At 41.6% G+C, this 18726-nt stretch overlaps 3 protein-coding genes across 5 annotated transcripts in view; all 3 read right to left on the bottom strand.

Annotated features, from left to right (window-relative positions):
- The window catches only part of LOC307220477 (mas-related G-protein coupled receptor member H-like), a 29093-nt gene extending 25787 nt beyond the window's left edge, over positions 1 to 3306 (bottom strand). Inside the window, exon 1 of the mRNA XM_079984474.1 lies at positions 3119 to 3306. The gene's annotated coding sequence lies outside the window, so the exon portion shown is untranslated. The remainder of the gene's footprint in view (positions 1 to 3118) is intronic.
- LOC307220463 (proto-oncogene Mas-like) lies at positions 1004 to 2866 on the bottom strand. The gene is made up of 2 exons (XM_079984457.1): positions 2833 to 2866; positions 1004 to 2079 (listed from the first exon to the last, which is right to left on the bottom strand). The coding sequence occupies exons 1-2, from the start codon at positions 2849 to 2851 to the stop codon at positions 1025 to 1027; spliced, it is 1074 nt and encodes a 357-aa protein (XP_079840583.1). The 5' UTR covers positions 2852 to 2866; the 3' UTR covers positions 1004 to 1024.
- Positions 3307 to 6180: 2874 nt separating the features above from the next.
- Positions 6181 to 15536, bottom strand: LOC307220478 (mas-related G-protein coupled receptor member H-like). 3 transcript variants are annotated; one of them, XM_079984478.1, is made up of 3 exons: positions 14898 to 15536; positions 13881 to 14084; positions 6181 to 7242 (listed from the first exon to the last, which is right to left on the bottom strand). In XM_079984478.1, exons 2-3 carry the CDS (start codon positions 14038 to 14040, stop codon positions 6407 to 6409), a joined length of 996 nt encoding a protein of 331 aa, XP_079840604.1. In that variant the 5' UTR covers positions 14041 to 14084; positions 14898 to 15536; the 3' UTR covers positions 6181 to 6406. The 3 variants fall into 3 exon arrangements, with proteins under 3 accessions (XP_079840604.1, XP_079840602.1, XP_079840603.1); XM_079984476.1 differs by lacking the exon at positions 13881 to 14084 and having other exon boundaries at positions 6181 to 7446; positions 14898 to 15530; XM_079984477.1 differs by lacking the exons at positions 13881 to 14084; positions 14898 to 15536 and adding an exon at positions 9583 to 9675 and having other exon boundaries at positions 6181 to 7442.
- Positions 15537 to 18726: the final 3190 nt, after the last annotated feature.

The raw sequence follows: 18726 nt of genomic DNA, 5'->3' as shown, positions 1-18726 counted from the left end.
ATGAGCTTAGGTTGGTTCTCATCGAGCTTGCTCCCTCATTTGGTTTACCGCATTTGACGATCACCCTGAGAGGTGGAGTCAGTTATAGTGGGGAGTCAATGCCTAAGCCAATACCGCTCACTTGATAGTATTTCAATAAAGTTGTGGCTAAAATTTGCCCCAAAAGTTAAACTAATATAAGTGTCTGTGTGTATTTCTTTCAGGGGTAGGTCTTGGGGCCTCGATACGCAATTATAATTTCTATATCACTACATCCAGATAATAAGCAGTGCTCTTTATTAGCCGTAACTAACTGGAACTCAGTTTCAGCACCTCTCAGGTGTGTGCCGTTGCAATTGTAAAAGAACAAGGGAGGCCTTTATGGTGAGTTGCTGCACCTCTTTTTCTAGAAAATGCCTGCCAACCTAGCAGTTCGAAAGCACCCCTGGGTGCAAGTAGATAAATAGGGACCGCTTACCAGTGGGAAGGTAAACGGTGTTCCGTGTGCTGCGCTGGCTCGCCAGATGCAGCTTGTCACGCTGGCCACGTGACCCAGAAGTGTCTCTGGACAGCGCTGGCTCCTGGCCTATAGAGTGAGATGAGCGCACAACCCTAGAGTTCTGGCAAGACTCGCCCGTATGGGCAGGGGTATCTTTACCTTTACCTTTACCTTTTTCTAGAAAAATAGCACAGAAAATAGGGATTGTACTGGTGGAATGTTCTATCATGCACTTTTTAAAAAATCTGGGAGAAATGTTTTCTTCTATTTTCTTCAAACATTTGAGCTCTACATGTGAAGATTTCTTTACTTCATTCCTTTGGCAATGAATCTGTTTTCTATACCATTTAGCAAGTCATCCCTCTTAACTCAAAGTCTGTTGAAGTGGCATTTCTTTTTATTTAATTTTCTAAAACAAGGACTGCTAAAAGAAGGACAAAAATTAACAGAGTAAATGAATCCAAAATAGTAAAATAGTGAGTACAGAGGAAAACAAGTACCAAGAGATAGAATATGACACTTTCTGAGCTTTTTTGAAGTCTTTCTTCACATCTGGATTTGAACTGAAATTTCTCGTTTCTCTCTGCAGTTTTCCTCTTCTTTGAAAAGTCTCTGGAGTATGACCTTCATGCTCTCCCTTGATCGAGCCCTCTTGTTTCTCCCAATCAGGAAATAAATCAGTGGGTTAATACTGCTATTCAGGCAGCTGCATAAGAACCCAACAGATATTGCAACAAATTGCATTTTATAGTCTATAACTGCCGGGAAAGAACTGATTAATAAAATGCAAGTAAATGGGAAAGCTAAGAAGAGGAAGAACACGAGGGCAAGGAGGATGGCTGTTAAAGCTTTTCCCTTCTTCTTCTGTTGTGATCTAAAGTAAAATTTTATAAACAGGACCAGAGTGGAAACAGTCATGAGTGGGAGGCAAAGTATAGCATTCATGAGAAGGTGGTAGAAAATGGTATACGGTAGAATGTTAAAAATAGAAGCAATCAAGTTGATTGCAGTGAGCAGAAAAGAAATGATCCATATTGTGGCACACACAAGGGTGGAAAAGTGTGGTGGTCGGTGGCATCTATGCCAAAGTGGGAAAACGACAGAAACACACCTGTCCATGCTAATGGCTGTCAACAGATATTGACCAGTGTTGTACATGAAGAAGAAAAGAATGGAAACCAATGTTACAATCAAATGCATATAGGGAGGTAAATATAAAAATGACCTCAGAAGATTTATAAGGGAAAAAGGAAATAAGCATATGAGAGCCCCAAGGTCAGCCACAGCCAGATGCAAGATGAAGGTGGTGAAAGGATTCCTCTTCATGCAAAAGCCAAGAAACCAGATGACAGTTCCATTCCCAATGATTCCAAAAATGCTAATAAGTAAAATGAAGATGCAAATAAGAATGTCTGCTATACCATATGGTGATAATTCATGATCAAAACCATCCTGGGGGGTTAGGAGGTCAGTTTCATTTTCTGCTCCAATATCTTCCAATGAAGCATTCAAAGTGGACCAGGATCCTAGGCCATCATTGGTCATCTTGCTGTATCTGTACTTTTGAGTACTTTTGGATACTTTTTCTTGTATAGCTCTTGCTACCAGGAGAAAATAAACAAATGTGGAGTCAGTTTTGGCTATAAAGCTCAACCAAATTTAAACTGAGACACTCAAACAATAGCAAAAGAGACATGCTATAGTGGGAATTCGTAACTGATTAACAAACAAACACTTTAGGAATATTGTTTATTGGAATGTTTGTTAAAACTCATCAGTTTCAAAGCCTTAGAGGGGAAATGCAATATTCCAGTGGGTTATGGATCTTTCCTACGAGTAAAAAATTGACATTCACAATATCAGAAAGCATATCATTTTGGAAAGTCAAATTTCTCAACTTCTGGTCTCTGACTCAGCCTTAAGATCTGAAACTAACCTCTTGTGTTGTAGACATTGAGGATGGGATGGTTGGGTGGTAGAGAAGAGGAGTGGGAGAAGTAGTTGAACTACTCTTGTGATTAGGGAAACAAATGCCAGAATGAATTGGGATGGTGTGTGTAATTTTATTGTTATTAAAATGTGATTTTTAACAAAAGTATATGAATAAAACTCAAGACCCACAATAGATTAGCCAGACAGCAAGATTTTTACAATGTCTAATGAATTAGACAAACCTTTAGTCCATCCTGCCTAGTACTTTCTGCTCTGACTGGATGTGGGAACCAAAAATTCCCGCCGTCTTCACCAGCCATCCACCTGGTTTCCTTCTAACAGAACACTCCAGGGAGTTAGCTTGTCCCACCTATCAGCCAAAGGTGCACAGCATTGCCATTCAGCTACAGATCCCCTCTTACCTTTGCTAATGAATGACATCAAAATTAGCAATTCTGATTGCTCTCAAAAACTTTGGATCAGCATCCCTCAGGCATGATGAGTGGGAGCAGCAAGTGGAGCTGGAATAAGCAGGTAATCAGAAGATTTGAAGAAATTGTTAAGATGCCTCATCTGGTTCTTAGCAAGATGTGTAGGATCCTTCCGACATGTCTTCAGTTCTGTGTAATCCATTTGCCAGCATCATGTGATAAGATGACTGTATTCCACATTGGGTCTCAGGATAGCATTTGACAAACTCAGGAAGACACTGCCTTCTAAAGTTCAGTGTCCCAAGCAGGAACTCTAGAGAAGAAAGAGTTTGCAAGAGGTAAGCAAGTCCCACTTCTCTTTGTCCCTCCTGCCGATACAGGAGCCCAAACATGGAAAGTATCAATTTGATATTACTGCATATGAGACTGAAATATGTGATATAGAAGACTCTATATGAGAATGGTCTACAGGGCACATGTCCTTGACAGTTAAATGCCAGGACCTTGTTATCTGCCACCAGAGCTATCTTGCTTGAACTTCTGCAGAAGATTGTTGTGTGTTTCCTGTGAGAGGAGACAGCTACAAAAGCATCAAATCCAAAAATTATATTATGGGGAAAATAACAATATATGCAGAAATGATATTCAAAAGCATTCCAAAACATTATGGGCGTAATTAAAGTTCTGGGTCTCAGACCACATCCAGTTCTCAATCCTTGGGTTCAATCCTTCTGCATCAGTCCAACAGGAAGTTACCGTATTTTTTGATCTATAAGACTCACTTTTTCCATCCTAAAAAGTAAGGGGAAATGTGTGTGCTTCTTGTAGAGCGAATGCAATCTGCGCAGCCATCACAGAAGCCAGAACAGCAAGAGGGATTGCTGCTTTCACTGCGCAGCGATCCCTCTTGCTGTTCTGGCTTCTGAGATTCAGAATATTTTTTTTCTTGTTTTCCTCATCCAAAAACTAGGTGCGTCTTGTGGTCTGGTGTGCCTTATAGAGCGAAAAACACGGTAATTCCTCTCTTTAGAAACATCAGATTTACTTTCATTAATCGTGCACGCGCACACACACACAGACTGACTGACTGACTGCAGGAGCTGGGTTGGAAGGCAGTTACCTTTCTCTGCCACCCATAAGGTGCTTTGTGCCATTCTGATAATGAGTGTTACTTGCTCAGGCTGATTTTTGGTTAGCCTTTTATGTGAGCAGCTTGCTTCCTCTCAATTGCATTAGTGTCTTTGCACACTGTGGTGGGTCACTTAAGTTGTGCCAGTGAAAAGCTAATCAGCTTAAGAGGAGCCTGGTCATCTCCCATGTCCAGGGGTAACTCTTTGCTCTGCAATGCAGAGTGGACTGCATGGTTTCCCCTGACTGCTTTATTCTCATGCCCCATCCCAATCCTTCTTAATAAGTGTTGACTAGAATGATGTGTCAAGGTGAGTCCATGGTGATGTCGGTTCTTCATTGTGCAAAGGAGTCTAGTGTAGCTTTGGATATAGCCTCAATGGCTAGCATTAAGTGGAAAGTGCATTGTGACATGATATGGAACCATCTCCCTCCTGTATCCACTGGTGTTTTTTTCAAATCTTTATTGGAAAGATAGAGATACATTGATGTCATGAATCATTCTGCTAATTGTCACATTGCCCTATAAAGGTGTAGATGGCAGAACTTTGTGTATTTCTATATGCACATAAATGGGATCCTCATAACAGAGTCCTGGTTGCGCTTGGGTCCCAAGAGCTCACCTGACAGAGTTAAAATGGGGGGGGAGGAGCAGTAAGTCCTGGTCATTCCCCTGGGATCATGCCAGGTGGCTTTAGCCAATAGCCAGGAGGTTGTGTGATCCCAGGTGCTTTAAAAACAGCACTGTGATGCAAGTGGGACACTTGCATTTGCATGGCTGAACAACCACCCGCCCTCCCAAATTCAGGTAGAGTCACTTGGCCTTGCTTTGGTTTGGGTTGCCTGTTTTGGAATAGTGGCTGGGTAGGAATTTTTTTCCATTTGGCAGATTGCCTTTAGCCATTTGATTTTTGCCTACCCCTTAGCAAATCATCACATCTTGTAAGGTGGTGGTTAGGCATTGGCTCAGTTGGATTGTGGGGAGGGGAGGTGCGGTCATCAACTGCCTCTCCAGGAACTGGGTATTCCGTTAAAGGAATCTGGGGGTCCTGGATCTCGTCCGAAGTCCGCTTGAGGGGCTACGGCCATGCCAGGACCACAGGAACCCCAGGGTGAGCTTAGGTTGGTTCTCATCAAGCTTGCTCCCTCATTTGGTTTACCCCATTGGACAATCACCCTGAGAGGTGGAGTCAGTTATAGTGGGGAGTCAATGCCTAAGCCAATACCGCTCACGTGATTGTATTTCAATAAAGTTACTGAGGAGATTTCACCCCTCCCATATCCAAGAATCTCCTGACAAGTCTGCTGATTCTCCATAGAGGAGGAGCAGTGTTCTGCTTTCTACTTATTCAGCTCCAGCACCAAGTCAGTCAGTCAGTCAGTGTGTCGGAGAGAGAGAGAGACTGAGTGTTAGAGATCGTGTGTAGAGATAAGGTTGCTGCTAAGAGCAGCTGCAGACACTCAGTGTAGCATTCATTTATGCTTAGACCTATTTAGCTCTGTATATAGTTTTGTATTATAGTTGTAGTTATAGAATAAAAGAAGATATTCTACAGAGCTGCTCTCCGAGTTGTGTATACACTGCCAGACTCTGCTATACTCTGCTGTGCGATGACTGTATTGTGGAAGTGAATCTGGTGCTCACAACTCTAAGCTGTGAGTCCACAACACTTTGACCAGGTGGTCTCTGGAAGTGCTACCCAGCTCGCCTAGCCCAGTCGGGATTGAAGTGCCCAGTTGGTTACACTGGCTCAAAGGCGATGCTGACAGTTATGGCCAAAATTTGCCCCAAAAGTTAAACTAATATAAGTGTCCATGTGTATTTATTTCAGGGGTGGGTCTAGGGGCCTCGATACGCAATTATAATTTCTATATCACTACATCCATATAATAAGCAGTGCTCTTTTTTAGCCGTAACTAACTGGAACTCAGTTTCAGCACCTCTCAGGTGTGTGCTGTTGCAATTGTAAAAGAACAAGGGAGGCATTTATAAGTTTCTGCACCTCTTTTTCTAGAAAAATAGCACAGAAAATAGGGATTGTACTGGTGGAATGTTCTATCATGCACTTTTTTAAAAAATCTGGGAGAAATCTTTTCTTCTGTTTTCTTCAAACATTCGAGCTCTACATGTGAATATTTCTTTACTTCATTCCCTTTGGCAATGAATCTGTTTTCTATATCATTTAGCAAGTCATCCCTCTTAACTCAAAGTCTGTTGAAGTGGCATTTCATTTTATTTAATTTTCTAAAACATACAAAGCATTAATCCTGCCAAATGGGCAATCCCAGGGGCTTTTAACGATACTGTTAAAACAAGGACAAAAATTAACAGAGTAAATGAATCCAGAATCGTAAAATAGTGAGTACAGAGGAAAACAAGTACCAAGAAATACACCAAGAGATAGAATATGACACTTTCTGAGCTATTTTGAACTCTTCACATCCGGGTTTGAACTGAAACTTCTTGTTTCTCTCTGCAGTTTTCCTCCTCTTTGAAAAGTCTCTGGAGTATGACCTTCATGCTCTCCCTAGATTGAGCCCTCTTGTTTCTCCCAATCAGGAAATAAATCAGTGGGTTTATGCTGCTATTCAGGCAGCTGCATAAGAACCCAACTGGTATTGCAAAAATTTCAACATTATAGTCTATATATGGTGTGAAAAATTTGATTAATAAAATGCAAGTTAATGGGAAAGCTAAGAAGAGGAAGAAGAGGAGGGCAAGCAGGATGGCTGTTAAAGCTTTTCCCTTCTTCCTCTGTTGTGATCTGAAGTAAACTTTTATAAACAGGACCAGAGTGGAAACAGTCATGAGTGGAAGGCAAAGTATAGCATTCATTAGAAGCAGATAGAAAAGGGGATCCATTGTATCTCCAAAAAGATAAAAAATCATGCCAATTAGAGTGATCGGGAAAGAAGTGATCCATATTGTGGCACACACAAGGGTGGAAAAGTGTGGTGGTCGGTGGCATCGATGCCAAAGTGGGAAGACAGCAGAAACACACCTGTCCATGCTGATGGCTGTCAACAGATATTGACCAGTGTTGTACATGAACAACAACAAATACTCAAATACTGGGAACAAGTTTCTATCCAAAGGTAAGAATGAAAATAAACTCAAAATTCTCATAATCGAATAAGAAGATAAGCTCATGAGAGCCCCAAGGTCAGCAACAGCCAGATGTAGTATGAAAGTGGTGAAAGGATTCCTCTTCATGCAAAAGCCAAGAAACCAGATGACAGTTCCATTCCCAATGATTCCAAAAATGCTAATAACTGAAATTAAGACAAGGAAAATAATGTCTGCTATATGATATGTTGATAATTCATGATCAAAACCGTCCTGGGGGGTTAGGATGTCAGTTCCATTTTCTGCTCCAATGTCTTCCCATGAAGCATTCCAAGGGGACCAGGATCCCAGCCCATCATTGCTCATCTTGCAGGATCTCTACTTCTGAGCTTCTCCTTCAATGGCTCTTCCTACCAGGAGAAAAGAAACAAATGTGGAGTCTGTTTTGGCTACAAAGCTCAACCATATGAAAGTGAGACACTCATATTAGAAATAGAAATACTTAATTGTCACTGTACCACTTGTTTACAGTGAGATTAAATGAGCCCCCCCTCCCCGCAATCTCTCAGTCCTTGTTACACTCTGTGCGCTGTCATACGACCACCAACCCCAAATGTCAGCTGCAATGTGGCTGTCTTCCATTCAGCAGCCTGACAGCCCACGGGTAGAAAATGTTCTTTAACCTGATGGTGCTGCTTATCGTGTGCTGGCCAGGGTGTGAGTCATCCCTTAGAATGTTCCTCACCCTTCTGAGACAATGGTCTCCCAAAATGACATTTAGCGGACTCAGGGGACAGCCCACAATATTGTGTGTTGTCTTAACCACCCTCCGTAGGCACTCTCTGTCCATGGCTGTCAAACCAGCGTACCACACCATGATACAGTATGAGACTGATAGAAGGAAATCATGAGTTGCTGTCCAACCTTGTTCTTTCACAAGACCCTAAGGAAATGAAGTCTCTGTTGGGCCTTCCTAACCACCTGTGCTGTATGACCTTCCAAGTTAGGTCTTCACTAAGATGGACTCCCAGGTATTTAAAGGAAGAGACTCTCTCCACACAGCCCCCCATGATATACAACGGGGCTATCTCCCCTCTCTTCCTCCGAAAGTCCAACACCATCTCCTTTGTCTTGCCAATGTATAGCTGCAGATTGTTCTCTGAGCACCATGTGGATAACTTTTGAACCTCCTCCCTGTACACAGATTCGTCTCCGCCTATAATTAAACCCATTTTAATGGTGGTGTCATCAGCAAACTTAATAATTGTAGTAGATGGGTCAGATGAAGTGTGATCATATGTATACAACAAATACAGGTATGGACTTAGCATGCATCCCTGTGGAGTGCCAGTGCTGAGCTTCAGGGAGGTAGATGTAACAGGTCCAATCCTTACTCTTTGTGTCTGATCTCTCAGAAAGTCTTTAATCCAATCACAGATATTAGAAGAAAGGTCCAGGTCCCTTAACTTTCCAAAGAGAATGTCCGGAAGGATGGTATTGAAAGCCGAGCTATCATCAATAAACAGCATTCTGACAAAATTTCCTAGTTTCTCCAGATGACTTGCTGCAAGGTGAAAAGCTGAAGCAATGGCATCATCTGTTGACCTATTTTTCCTATAGGCGAACTGGTGTTTATCAAAGCCCGGTGGAAAACATGTTCTCAGGTGTCTCTCGAAACATTTCATCACTACAGATATCAATGCAATGGATCTATAGTCATTTAGGCATCTAAATGCTGTTTTCTTAAGTGAGGATTAACAAGTAAGATCCACCCTCTATTGTGTGGGCAGGTAATCCCTCCCCTTACCTGGCCTGGTTTCCCTGGCAACGCTTCCCCCAGGTGGGATTGGACAACTCACTGGGGTTAGGCGGGGACCTCCAGGTATCCCACCTGAGGGAAGGCAAAGCCTATGCTGATGGGGCCACTCCAGATCCAGGGCTGCACGCGTCCACGCAAAAGGCGCCCCCCGTTTTAAGTGGGGAGCGGTCATTGTGGCTGCTTTCAAACATGATGGAACACAAGCAGTTTGCAGATAGATGTTAAAAATCCTCGTAAAGACCCCTGCTAATTGATCGGCACAATTTTTTACCACTATTCCCAGCACCCCATTTGGGACAGCAGCTTTGCAGGGATTGACCACCCACAATGCAGCTTTCACTTGATGGTCATATAAAACAGGTGGCTGTGAGTTTGTAGACTGGCAGACAGGAGCTAAGATATCTGCTCTTTTTGCCTCATAGCGGGTGAAGCAGATGTTCAGCTCCTCTGCCAACACATCATTGGCCGTGACCATGTTCGTCATATTGCCTTTATAGTTGGTTAGGTGCTGCAATCCTTGCCACACATACAATAATAAAAGAGACATGCTATAGTGGGAATTCATGACTGATAAGCAAAGGTTTAGGGGGGAAATGCAGTTTGCCAATGGGTTATGGATTTTTCCTTCAATAAAATATCTGCAGGCATAGCATCAGTAAGCATATCATTTTTGAACTAAAATTCCCCTCTTCTGCTCTCTGAGTCAGACTTGACACCTCAAACTAACATATTGAGTCCAAAACACTGAGAGTGGGATAGTTGGATGGGCTCAATGCTTCAAATCTGGAGTGGAGAAGAGGAACGGGAAAAGGAGTTGAGCAGCTCTGATGAGCAGGAAAACAAAAGCCATTGTGATTATTAGTACACCACCCATCTGACTGGGTTCCCAAGCCACAGTGGACAGCTTCCAACATATATCATAAAAACATAAACAAATGATGGATTGGGAAGGCATGTGTAAAGTTTTTTATTATTAAAATGTGATTTTTATAAAACCAGGTGAAATAAAACTCAAGTCAAATCCACTGTCCTGGTCTTACAGGGGCCAAACAGATGCTTAAGGGAAGCCTACAAACAGCTTCTGAACACAACAATAGTCTCCCCTCCTGATTTTTTTCTGCTGGTCAACCAGCTCTTTAATTTCCCAACCCCACTAGGGGCAACTTTGACATTGGTGGGAGACCACCCTGCTTTTTTACTGGGACATGGGAACACTTCTGTTCAACCCCAGATACATTAACATACTTCACATACATTCCTTACATTTTTCACTCCTCTCCTTTTGACCCTCTTTGACCAACATTTTCTAATATAACATATCCTAACATAAAAAGGACACATGCCGACGAGAAGAAGGCCAAATGAGGTATGGAGGAGCCCTGAGAACCTGAGAATTCATGACTGATAAATAAACAAACAAACATGAGGAATATTGTTCATTGGAATGTTTGTCAAAACTTATCAGCTTCAAAGGCTTGCGGCGGGATGCAGTTCGCCAATGGGTTATGGATTTTTCCTGCAAGTAAAAAAATCTGCAGGCACAGCATCGGTAAGCATATCATTTCTGAACTAAAATTCTTATATTCTGATATCTGACTCAGCCTTAAGATTGGAAACTAACCTCTTATGTCGTAGACATTGAGGGTGGGACGGTTGGGTGGTAGATAAGAGGAGTGGGAGAAGGAGTTGAACAGCTCTTGTGTTTAGGGAAACAAAAGCCAGAATGAATTGGGAAGGCATCTGTTTTTGATAATTATTAAAATGTGATTTTTAACAAAAGTGGATAAAATAAAACTCAAGTCAAATTGAGACTGATAAGAAAAATCAGAAAAAGACCCACAATAGATTAGTCAGACAGCAAGATTTTTACAATGTGTAATGAATTAGACAAACCATCCTGCCTAGTACTTTCTGCTCTGACTGGATGTGGGAACCAAAAATTCCTGCCGTCTTCACCAGCCATCCACCTGGTATCCTTCTAACAGAACACTCCAGGGAGTTAGCTTGTCCCACCTATCAGCCAAAGGTGCACAGCATTGTCATTCAGCCTCAGATCCCCTCTTACCTTTGCAGAAGAATGACATCAAAATTAGCAATTCTCATTGCTCTCAAAACCTTTGGATCAGCATACCTCCGGCATGGTGAGTCTGAGCAGCAAGTGGTGCTCAAATAAGCAGGTAATCAGAAGATTTGCAGAAATTGTTAAGATGCCTCATCTGGCTCTTAGCAAGATGTGTAGGATCCTGCCCACATGTCTTCAGTTCTGTGTAATCCATTTGCCAGCATTGTGTGATAAGATGATTGTATTCCACATTGGGTCTAAGGATAGCATTTGACAAACTCAGGAGGACACTGCCTTCTAAAGTTCAGTTTCCCAAGCAGGAACTCTTGAGAAGAGAGAGCTTGCAAGCGGTAAGCAAGTCCAACTTCTCTTTGTCCCTCCTGCTGATACAGGAGCCCAAACATGGGAAGTATCAATCTGATATTACTGCATATGAGACTGAAATATGTGATATAGAAGAGTCTGTATGAGAATGATATACTGGGCTCATGTCCTTGACAGTTAAATGCCATAACATTGTTATCTGCCACCAGAGCTATCTTGCTTGAACTTCTGCAGAAGATAGTTGGGTGTTTCCTGTGAGAGGAGACAGTTACAAAAGCATCAAACTCAAAACTTATATTATGGGGAAAATAACTATTTATGCAATAATGATATGTAAAAGAATTACAAAACATTATGGGGGTAATTAAAGTTCTGGGACTCACACCATATCCAATTCTCAATCCTTGGGTTCAATCCTTCTGCATCAGTCCAACAGCAAGTTAATTCCTCGCTTTTGAATAATTAGATTTACGATACTTTTGTTAATTGCGCACACACACACGCACGCGCGCGCACACACACACACAGATTGTAGGAGCCGGGTTGGAAGGCAGTAATCTTTCCCTGCCACCCATTAGGTGATTTGTGTCATTTTGATGATGAGTGTTACTTGCTCAGGCTGATTTTTGGTTAGCTTTTTATGTGAGCAGCTTGCTTCCTCTTAATTGCATTAGAGCCTTTGCACATTGTGGTGGGACACTTAGGTAATGCCATTGTGGTGGGACACTTAGGTAATGCTTCTCCCCTGCTCAGAGGTGACTCTTTGCTTTGCAGTGCAGAGTGGACTGCATGGTTTCACCTGACTTTATTCTCATGCCCCATCCCAGTCCTTCTTAATAAGTGTTGACAAGAATGATGTGTCATGGTGAGTCTTTATCCATGGCGAATTCAGTTCTCCACCATGCAAAGGAGTCCAGCGTATGCATCAAGATATAGGCTTGATGGCTAGCATTGAGTGGAAAGTGCATTATGCCATGATATGGAACCATCTCCCCCCTGTATGCTCTGGTGTTTTTTTCAACAAAATATTGGAAAGTTGGAGAAACACTGATGTCATGAATCACTTCTGCTAATTGTCCCATTGCCCTATAAAGGTGTAGAAGGCAGAATGTTGTTGATTTCTATATGCACATAGTTATAATTTCTATATCACCACATCCATATAAGCATGGCTTTTTTTCAGCCACAACTCACCAGAGCTCAATTCCCACCCCCCTCAGGTGGGTACCATGGCTGTTATAAGAGAACAAGGGAGGTCTTCATGGTGAGTTTCTTTTCTTTTTTTTAATAATTTTTTTATTAGTTTTCTAATTTTTAAAAAACACAACAAAAACAACATACAAACAACTTCATGGTGAGTTTCTGCAGTTCTTTTTCTAGAAAAATAGCACAGAAAATAGGGATTGTACTGGTAGAATGTTCTATCATGCACTTTTTAAAATATCTGGGGGAAATATTTTCTTCTGTTTTCTTCAAACATTCGAGCTCTACATGTGAAGATTTCTTTACTTCATTCCCTTTGGCAATGAATCTATTTTCTATACCATTTAGCAAGTCATCCCACTCAACTCACACTGTTAAAGCGGCATTTATTTTTATTTAATTTTCTAAAACATGTAAAACATTTATCCTGCCAAATGGGCAATCCAAGGGGCTTTTAACGATACTCCTGAAACGAGGACAAAAATTAACAGAGTAAATGAATCCAAAATAATAAAATAGTGAGCACAGAGGAAAACAAGTACCAAGAAATACACCAAGAGATAGAATATGAAGCTTTCTGAGCTATTTTGAAGTCTTTCTTCACATCCGGGTTTGAACTGGAACTTCTCGTTTCTCTCTGCAGTTTTCCTCTTCTTTGAAAAGTCTCTGGAGTATGACCTTCATGCTTTCCCTGGAACGAGCCCTCTTGTTTCTCCCAATCAGGAAATAAATCAGTGGGTTAATACTGCTATTCAGGCAGCTGCATAATAACCCAACAGATTCCACAAAATAGGCTATAAATGAAGTGAAAAAACTAATTAATACAATGCAAGTAAGTGGGAAAGCTAAGAAGAGGAAGAAGAGGAGGGCAAGGAGGATGGCTGTTAAAGCTTTTCCCTTCTTCCTCTGTTTTGATCTAATGTAAACTTTTATAAACAGGACCAGAGTGGAAACAGTCATGAGTGGGAGGCAAAGTATAGCATTCATTAGAAACTGGAATAAAATGGCATATGGTAGAATGTTAAAAATAGAAACAATCAAGTTGATTGCAGTGAGCAGGAAAGAAGTGATCCATATTGTGGCACACACAAGGGTGGAAAAGTGTGGTGGTCGGTGACATCTATGCCAAAGTGGGAAGACGACAGAAACACACCTGTCCATGCTAATGGCTGTCAACAGATATTGACCAGTGTTGTACATGAAGATAAAAAGATTGGAAAACAATAATACAATCAAATGCATATAGGGAGGTAAAGATAAAAATGACCTCAGAAGATATATAATGGAGAAAGCAAATAAGCATATGAGAGCCCCAAGGTCAGCCGCAGCCAGATGCAAGATGAAGGTGGTGAAAGGATTCCTCTTCATGCAAAAGCCAAGAAACCAGATGACAGTTCCATTCCCAATGATTCCAAAAATGCTAATAAGTAAAATGGAGATAAGTAAAATGGGGATAAGAATGTCTGCTATTCGATATGGTGATAATTTATAATCAAAACCATCCTGGGGGGTTAAGAGGTCAGTTCCATTTTCTGCTCCAATATCTTCCAATGAAGCATTCAAAGTGGACCAGGATCCCAGGCCATCGTTGCTCATCTTGCTGGATCTCTACTTGTGAGCTTTTTCTTGTATAGCTCTTACTACCAGGAGAAAATAAACAAATGTGGAGTCAGTTTTGGCTATAAAGCTCAACCATATTAAACTGAGACACTCAAACAATAGCAAAAGAGACATGCTATAGTGGGAATTCATAACTGATTAACAAACAAACACTTTAGGAATATTGTTTATTGGAATGTTTGTTAAAACTCATCAGTTTCAAACCTTAGAGGGAAAATGCAATATTCCGGTGGGTTATGGATCTTTCCCACAAGTAAAAAGATCGACATTCACAATATCAGTAAGCATAACATTTTGGAAAGTCAAATTTCTCAACTTCTGGTCTCTGACTCAGCCTTAAGGTTTGAAACTAACCTCTCATGTTGTAGACATTGAGGATGGGATAATTGGGTGGTGGAGAAGAGGAGTGGGAGAAGGAGTTGAACAGTTCTTGTGATTAGCAAAACAAAAGCCAGAATGAATTGGGATCTGTAATTTTATTAGTATTAAAATGTGATTCTTAACAAATGGATAAATAAAACTCAAGCAAAATTGAGTTTGATAAGAAATATGAAAATCAGAATATGACCCACAATAGCTTAGCCAGACAGCAAGATTTTTACAGTGTAGAATGTATTAGACAACCCTTTAGTCTATCCTGCCTAGTCCTTTCTGCTCTGACTGGATGTGGAAATCAAAAATTCCTGCCGTCTTCACCAGCCATCTACCAGGTAACACAGGAATCCATGGAGTTAGCTTGTCCCACCTATCTGCCAAAGCTGCACAGCATTGTCATTCAGCTGCAGATTCCCTCTTACCTTTGTTAATGAATGAAATCAAATTTAGCTATTCACGTACCTGTCAAAAGCTTTGGATCAGCATCCCTCAGGCATGGTGAGTGGGAGCAGCAAGTGGTGCTGGAATAAGCAGGTAATCGGAAGATTTGCAGAAATTGTTAAGATGCCTCATCTGGCTCTTAACAAGATGTGTAGGATCCTTCCTACGTGTCTTCAGTTCTGTGTAATCCATTTGCCACCATCATGTGATAAGATGATTGTATTCCACATTGGGTCTCAGAATAGCATTTGACAAACTCAGGAGGAGATTTTTGCCCTCTAAAGTTCAGTGTCTGAAGCAGGAACTCTTGAGAAGAGAAGCTTTGCAAGTGGTAAGCAAGTCCCACTTCTCTTTGACCTTATCTGGAGAAATATCTTTACTGATTAGAGTGTCACCTGACCCATTAACTGAAAGACTAACCAGTGTATTCAGAGAATAATCAGCTTGCGGTTGGTTCTGCTGGGGAAGAACATAGACTGGGGTGGAGAAATATATCTCAAGAACAAAAAAGAGAGTCCTGCTAAATCAGGACAGTGGCCCTTGTAGTCAATTGTCCTGGTCTCACAGTGGCCAAACAGATGCTTCAAGGAAGACTACAACAGCTTCTGAACACAACAGTACTCTCCTCCCCTGTGATGTTCTGCTGGCAGTCCTTAATCGCCTTATTTTTCCAACCCCCTTGGGACAACATTGACATGTATGGGAGGCCAATCTGCACCAGTTCTTTACAGCCTCTATTTATTGATATCAAATACTCTTCATTCCACCCTGGGGGACATGGAGAAAAATATCTCAGTCTGAGTAAGGCTTAGCCATACGATAAGATGTTATTTTTGGTGCTTTTTCGTGGGAGAGAAAAAAAGAAAGAAGTAGAGAAAGCCACTCCATTCTATGCCACTCCAACTCACTCTCACACTCTCACTTATTCAACATTCCATCCCACTGAGTTTTCAGTGGGGTGTTCAGAGGTTTTTATGCCAGGGGACTCCCCTGAGAAGGAGGCTAGTTCACCAACACAGGAGCCAGATATATGGAGAAACGTGACGCAAAGAAGTAGGAAGCGCAGGGTTCGCTCTGATTGTTTAGAAATACACAATCGCTTTGAGGTCCTCTCCCCTAGCATGGAAGACGAAGAGCAGACTCCATTTGAGGATCTCTCCCTCATTACAGTCAATCAGATATATGAAGATGAACAGCAAAGTCAGTCCTCAGGGAACGTGCAGGCGACCTTGGAACGGACAGCTCATGGAAGAACCCCGACCAAACCTAAGAGGAGGCATGTAGTGGTGATAGGGGATTCCCTACTGAGGGGAACAGAAGCAGTGATCTGTGGGCCCGACAAGATATCTCGGGAAGTGTGCTGTCTCCCTGGGGCTAAGATCCAAGATGTAACTGAACGACTGCAAGGAATCATAAAACCCACTGACAAATACCCCTTCCTCTTGGTTCATGTGGGAACCAATGACACTGCAAGCAATAGCCTCCAGAAGATCAAAAGAGACTATGAGGCTCTGGGCAGGAAATTGAAGCAATTAAGTGCACAAATTGTCATCTCATCTGTCCTCCCAGTTGAACAGCTGGCTTCGCAAATGGTGTAAACAGGAACGGTTTGGATTCTTAGATCACGGACTGCAGTTTCTTGAAGATGGACTTCTGGCAAGAGATGGGCTGCACCTCATAACTGTTGGGAGGAATGTTTTTGCCAAAAATCTCAGAAACCTCATCAGGAGGGCTTTAAACTGACTAATGTGGGGGAGGAAGACAGTGCTCCCGAAGGTAGGAGTCTATCAATTGATGAAGATTGTGGGAGTTTACTATAGATCCCCAAGCCAAACGGAGGACATAGATGATGCCTTCCTGGAACAGATGGCCAAGCATGCAAAAGGAAGGGAAATAGTAGTAATGGGGGACTTCAATTACCCGGATATTTGCTGGATGTCAAACTCAGCCAAGAGCATAAGGTCAAACAGATTCCTCACTGGCCTTGCAGACAACTTCGTTGTCCAGAAAGTGGGAGAAGCAACAAGAGGAACAGCCATTTTAGATCTGGTCCTAACCAATGTTGATGACCTGGTTAGTGGGGTAGAAGTGGAAGGATCATTAGGCGCGAGTGATCGTGCTCTTCTGAAGTTTACTATACAGCGGAAAGGAGCAGCCAAGCATACTAGGACTCAATTTCTTGACTTTAAGAAAGCCGACTTCATAAAACTTAGGGAAGTGCTGGGTGAGATCCCATGGACAGTAATACTAAAAGGAAAGGGAGTTCATGATGGCTGGGAGTTTGTTAAGAGGGAGATAGTAAAAGCACAACTTCAGGCAATACCAATGAGACGGAAACATGGAAGGTGCCTAAAGAAGCCAGGGTGGCTATCTAAAGAACTTTTAACTGAGTTAAGATTAAAAAAGGATGTGTACAAAAAATGGAAAAGGGGGGAAACCACCAAAGAGGAGTTCAAACAAATAGCAAGCACGTGTAGACACAAAGTCAGAAAAGCTAAAGCACAGAATGAACTCAGGCTTGCTAGAGAGGTTAAAAGCAACAGAAAAGGCTTTTATGGGTATGTTCGTAGCAAAAGGAAGAACAAAGAAACAGTGGGGTCACTCAGAGGAGAAGATGGTGAAATGCAAACAGGGGACACAGAAAGGGCTGAACTCCTCAATGCCTTCTTTGCCTCAGTCTTCTCCGATAAAGAAAACAATGCCCGACCTGAAGAATTTGGAGCAAATGATTCAGCAGAGGAAACACAGCCCAGAATAACTAAGGAGATAGTACAAGAATACTTGGCTAGTTTAGATGTATTCAAGTCTCCAGGGCCAGATGAACTGCATCCAAGAGTATTAAAAGAACTGGCAGATGTGATCTCAGAACCGCTGGCAGTCATCTTTGAGAATTCCTGGAGAACAGGCGAAGTCCTGGCAGACTGGAGGAGGGCAAATGTTGTCCCTATTTTCACATATGAAGATTTACTAACCAAAACAGAATCCGGGTGGAGGATTAGACCTTATGAAGAAATAAAAAGCAAGCTGACTGGCTGGATTCAATACCATCAAATTAATTCAATGTGGAGGGAAGATAATAAGATCGGAATAAATGACAAGAAATCTAGATTTCAGATTGAAATAATAGAAAGTAAAACAAAATTATTATCAAAAATGTAGAACCAGTTGTTGAGTGGGACACCAAGGACGAGGAAGTAAAGGATGTGATGGTGAAGTGGGCGGTAGACCTAGGGTACAACATAGAGTTTGACAAATGGAAGGCATTGTGGTGTAAAGATATGAATTTTTCAGCATGCACGACACTAAAGGAAAACATGTACAAGATGATGTACAGATGGTACATAACGCCGGTAAAACTACATAAAATGTATAGAACGGGCGATAAACTGTGTTGGAAATGTAAGAGCAAGGAGGGCGAATTAATTCATATGTGGTGGACGTGCGAGATTCTCAAAAAAATTTGGGAATCCATCTATAATGAATTAAAAAAAATTCTTAAATACACGTTTGTTAAAAAACCCGAAGCCTTCCTGCTGGGGATAATTGGTAAGGATATCAAAGAAGAAGATAGAACCCTTTTTCAATATGCAACGGTGGCCGCCAGAACCCTCATAGCACAGTACTGGAAAACATCAAAAATCCCAACACTAAAGGAGTGGCAACTTAAATTATCCGATTATTTGGAGCTGGCTAAATTGACACAGAAAATAAGAAATCAAAGAAGTGCAAAATTTAATAATGAATGGGATAAATTTAGGATATATATGGAAATAGAGACAAGGGGAAAATCAAAATGTTGATCAGAAACACATATGTACTTATAGAAATCACAGTAGGCATGAGATA

This window comes from Podarcis cretensis (assembly GCF_951804945.1).
Source record: "Podarcis cretensis genome assembly, chromosome: 7".
NCBI classification, from domain to species: Eukaryota; Metazoa; Chordata; class Lepidosauria; order Squamata; family Lacertidae; genus Podarcis; species Podarcis cretensis.
Note: the sequence above shows the minus strand (reverse complement) of the source record. Positions and strands in the feature narration are given on the sequence as shown.